The following is a 5,000-nucleotide window of genomic DNA, read 5'->3' as shown; positions in this document are numbered from 1 at the left end:
CACAACCACTAGCCAGCACCGATGAGGCAGCCAACAACGAAGCAAGCTCCTAAGGCGCAGCCCAAGCTTCCTCAGTAGCAGCAGCGAAGCAAACGAGTGCAGCTCCTACGGACAGCACGCGCACTCAACACAGCAACAATGAGCAGCCTACACTGCAAAGCAGACAACCAACGACTGCAACGACTCTGAAGCAAGCTCTTCGACCAGCTTCAACGGCCCACTATGATCTTCAAGACAAGGCGGCCTCTACGAGCCTCCAAGAGCAAGAAGCAACGACCTCGCCATCTGATTCTACAACTCCCTGGTGCACCAATTGGCCTTCCCGGAAGCCTCTCCAATGAGCAACACCGGCTATCCCAATGCCTCTCCAAATCAGGAGACTGCCAGCTCCAAACGCTGTCCACGATCGTCAACAATAGAAGCCAAGGCCACTACGAACTCAAACTGTTGACGATGAGCCAGCCTCCTAAGACGAGCAACCGCATCAGCAACCTGCACGAGAGCTCGAAGCTCTCCTCTCTTGCATGCGCAGCCGGTCGACAGAAGCTCCGTCGTCGCCATTGTTTCTTCTCTACAAAAGAGACACGTGGCAGATAGCATCTAACCAAGGTTAGGTAAGGTTAACCCGTGGTTCAGAGGCTAGGTCACCTTCTGGCCACGTGGCAGATAAAGTGGTCAAAGCTAACTGTGTTTAGGTTCAGCTACTTGGATTAGTTGAACTATGGTAAAGTTAGTGTAAACCTTAGGTTTAACCAAGTTGGGTTCAAAGGTCATCACAGTGCCACCTAGGCACAGAGTCCCTTGCTAAGCACAGTTTGAATTCTGCATGTGAATACCTGTGCCACATCATCAAGGCCCCCTCTTCTTCACAAAAATTCGACAAGCCATAACTTGCAATCCAAGAAGAATTTGGACACGCTCCAAAAAGGAAAAGTGATCGTCTTTTTGAGCTCTACGCGCCTGTCATGTCAGAATCATTGTATGCAATTAGACACTGCCAATATTGAAAGAAATCAATTGGTAAGACCTTTGCAACAAATGACAAAGCAAAGCATGAATACACACATCATTGTCATAAGCATGCCAAAAGCACAAGTGCATGAGATGACCATAGCAAGAAGCATGGTATCCATACATAAAGCATCAAGGCATATGGAAGAACAAAGCATCATGCATCAAGCTACGTCAAGCAAAGAAGCAAACGAGTCATCAACAAGCCATGAGCCAAAAGGTGACATCAATGGAATGTATTGAAAACCAAAACCTTGCCAACCTTGCCTATGTTTTGTAAATGAAGCCTGACCACCTGAGAGTAGAAAGCACCCAGGGGAGGTATTGACATGTAAAATCCACACTTTACCACCTTAAGTAGCAATGTATGCACTAAGGGGAGGTGATGGAATGTAACTCACATCTGACCACCTTGCAGTAGCCAAAGGATCATGGCACCAAGGGGAGGTGTTGAGAGTTGTGGTGCCATGAGCACATGTAGAGCAAAGGTATGAGTAAAGGGTAAGCTGCCACATGGCATGGAGGAGATATCCCACATGAGAGCAAGCAAAATGGATGTAAGTACCCTCACCTATAAAAGGGAGGTTCATTTGAAGTAATATCAATCAAGCACTTTGCACTATCTCAAGATTCTCTTTATGAGTCCAAGCTAATCTATCTTGGAACCTAATTGACTTGAGATACATGTCATGAGCACTCTCTTCATCATGTTTCCACATAGGTTCCATCCACCTTAGAGCGCTCCATAGATCCTGAGGCACACATGTTTTGTCAAATGCCATAATTAAATTAGAGGGCCCAAGGTAAAAAGAAAGGAGGAGATTAAAAGAGGAGTAAATGAGAATGGCCGAAAAGTCATACAAGGGGACCTCAAATCATCAATACTCGACAAGTGCACCAACCAAAATAATAACAATGATTTTATTTTTCAGATGTGAAAGCCACAACGTCATGGAACCATGGGAGGCGAATTAGTCAATACTTAAGTGCAAATTAAGGAAATGAGATGGTATTTTCTTCTCAAAACCTTGTTGCAAAGCAAGCATGGATCTTGAGGCTTCCGACATTCCTCACGCACTCCTCTTCCCATTTCCCGAGCAAGGCCATATCAATCCCTTGCTTCAACTCGCTCTTCACCTCGCTTCCTCAGGTTTAATCGTTACTCGGACTCCCTCTTCGTTTTGTCACAATCTCCGATGGAGTGCCTCCCCAGCAAAATCTCAGCACTGATCATCCCGGCGGTATCATGCCTAGCATGTTTCATCTTCTCCAAAGCCTGCCACAGCAGGGACCGGCTTTAGAGACGTTGATCCAAGATCTGGACGAGACAGGCCCTCGCGTTTCCTGCTTAATTTATGACGCTTTCTTGCCATGGGCGGCAGATGTGGCCCGAAAACTTCAGATCTAATCGGTAGTATTCTGGGCGTCCAGTGCGACACGGTTGTGTGTCAACTACTATACCTCCGGTAAGGGTAGTTTGCATTACAGATTGGAATCCCCAATTCCCTGATATAGTCCTTACGTTTTCAAGCTTCATTGCCAACACGCAGGTACGACTTCCGAGGGCAGTAGGTTGGATATGGACATTCCCGGTTTGCCGTTTAGCAGCGCCCACATTGCTGCTCTTTCTGCCAGTCCAAATCCGTGCTCAGTTCGGCACGCGCGAATGGAGGCCGTGGAAAAGGCTGATTGCGTTCTGGTGAACACATTTGATGGGCTGGAAGAAAAAACCATAGCTGTTTTAAGAGCGAATATAAGGGTGAGGGCGATAGGGCCATTATGTTTAGGGGCAGGGGCAAATGAAAAGATTAAAGGAAGTCTCATAAAAGAGGATGAAGGATGTATGGAGTGGTTGGTAGGGCAAGAGGAGAGGTCCGTGGTGTCCATCTCTTTTGGAAGCAAGGCATCATTTCAGGATAAGCAGATGGAGCACTTGGCTATGGGGATTGAGGGAAGCAAGAAGCCGTTTCTATGGGTGGTCAGGGGCGGAGAAGAGCACTTGCCTCAAGGGTTTCGAGAGAGGACTTGTGCTCTAGGGAAGATTGTCCTTTGGGCTCTTCAGGAGAGGGTCCTTGCTCACCCTTCTATAGGTGCCTTCTTGACCCATTGTGGGTGGAACTCGTGCCTCGAGGCCCTCATCATCGGTGTTCCTATGCCCTGTTGGCCCGTCTTCGCAGACCAACCCACCAATCGCGTGCTCCTTGAGTGTCAATTGCAAATCGTCAAGGGTTTCCCCTCCTCCCCATCACTTCCGTCTGGGTCACACTTCGTGTTTGCATCCAATATGGCATTGATGCTCCAAAAGGTCATGGATGACACAGAGCTTTGGCAACATGCCACTCTTCTTGCTTCCTCCGCACGACTTGCCATGCAACCTAGGGGCTCTTCACATTGCCACTTTCTTTCCTTCATCCGAGACCTTCAAGATTCAACAATTAAAAGGGTCGTAATTCAAGACAGAGTAATGAAGGAAGTCTCCTAAATGAATATTATGCATTATAGATGCTACATCGTTGGCATTCGCTATGTTCAAGCTCCAAAATGAGAAGTTTGAATTTGGAGCTTTATGCCTACTTTATTGTCATTTTGTAGTTGTGAAATTTATTGGCATAAATAGCCTCGCTCTCTCTCTCTCTCTCTCTCACACACACACACACACACACACACACACACACAGACACACACACACACACACGCACGCACATACACACACGCATTTTTTTTTTTTTGGTGGAAACTCTCTCTCTCTCTCTCTCTCTCTCTCTCTCTCTCTCATACACACACACTTTTTTTTGGGGTGGAAACTCTCTCTCTCTCTGTCACACACACACACACACTTACACACACACACACACACACATTTTTTTTTGTAGAATCTTTGAGGCATTATATTGCAAAAAAAGCTATCTCAGAAAAGGAGAGCTATAATACATCAAGAGAAAATCTCACTGTAGGACAAATATACATCATGATCAAAGACACGAGATTGCTTGACATCAAGAGAAAATCTCAGTGTAGGACAAATATACATCATGATCAAAGACACGAGATTGCAAGCAATCAAAAAGCAATTGCTGCAAAGAGTGTCAGAAGAAAGAGAAATTGGAAAAAACAGGATCACCAAAGACCCTATGATTGCAGTCCTTCTAGAGAGTCCAGAGTGCCCACTACTGAACCCAAACAAAAAAGAAATCAAACTCCTGTCTGGGTGGATGTACACCAAAAAGCCAAAAGAACTTGCCAAAAGCAATCTGAGGAAACCAAGCTCTCAAAATCTACCCAAGGAAGTCTAAGAAAGCACAAGAGGAAAGACAATGCCAAAAGAGATGAGGCACGATCTCTCTCGGAGCCACAGACATCTGTGACAAATAGAGGAAGCAATATGTCGTCGTGCCAAGAGCTATCCATGAGGAAGAACACCCAACAAAACTCTCCACAAGAGAACCTGCTAATGGAGAGGAATCTTAGAATACCAAATTTGTCTCAAATGTTTCTGCCACCATTTCATAGGACAATTAAGATGCTAAAGTTGATTTGCCTTTTGCAAGATAAATGGATTTTCTAAAGAGAAGAGATAGTAATAAGTGCAAATTGTAGAGGACGGCATGACAAGCCCACAGAAGAAAGTGTCCAGTCTTGAAGACGATCCTCTAGATGCAATGGAGGAACCAGCTGAAAATGTTGGAGCATCAAAGTAATCTTATGCCAAAGTGGACGATAATGCATTCCAAGGCCAAATTTGGCAGTGGCCAAAGGAAAAGTAAGGGAAAATCTAGCATCATCAACAACATCTTGAACCAAACGAATCCCCTTGAGACTCAGAAAATACGAACGTCGAGGCTCTTGCAAAGCCGATTTTGGCTACACGAAGATGCTACAACTCTAATCTAATGTCATTCAATAAGGGCCTTTCTTTTTAAAAGAATTAAGGCTCAAATTTGATCATATGACCTTGATTATAGTTGGATCACACAAATAGCTTATTTTTG

At 45.2% G+C, this 5,000-nt stretch overlaps 1 protein-coding gene across 1 annotated transcript; it reads left to right on the top strand.

The window, feature by feature from the left end:
* Positions 1-2,055: 2,055 nt before the first annotated feature.
* On the top strand, positions 2,056-3,493 carry LOC147901263 (indole-3-acetate beta-glucosyltransferase-like). Its single transcript, XM_087376459.1, has 2 exons — positions 2,056-2,194; positions 2,562-3,493. The coding sequence occupies exons 1-2, from the start codon at positions 2,056-2,058 to the stop codon at positions 3,491-3,493; spliced, it is 1,071 nt and encodes a 356-aa protein (XP_087232585.1).
* The last annotated feature ends 1,507 nt before the right edge of the window (positions 3,494-5,000 follow it).

The sequence above is a fragment of the Dipteris shenzhenensis genome, chromosome 6, assembly GCF_047967505.1.
Source record: "Dipteris shenzhenensis isolate YYH24624 ecotype China chromosome 6, Dip_SZ_1.0, whole genome shotgun sequence".
In the NCBI taxonomy this organism is placed as follows: domain Eukaryota; kingdom Viridiplantae; phylum Streptophyta; class Polypodiopsida; order Gleicheniales; family Dipteridaceae; genus Dipteris; species Dipteris shenzhenensis.
The sequence above is the reverse complement of the archived record's forward strand: the minus strand, read 5'-3'. Positions and strand labels throughout refer to the sequence as shown.

What these genes read in the sequence shown, in the direction of transcription:
- LOC147901263 (XM_087376459.1), top strand. Translation starts at nt 2,056, where the DNA reads ATGGATCTTGAGGCTTCCGACATTCCTCACGCACTCCTCTTCCCATTT. An exon ending in TCGGACTCCCTCTTCGTTTT is followed by an intron (nt 2,195 to 2,561) that starts GTCACAATCTCC and finishes GCCAACACGCAG; the next exon opens with GTACGACTTCCGAGGGCAGT.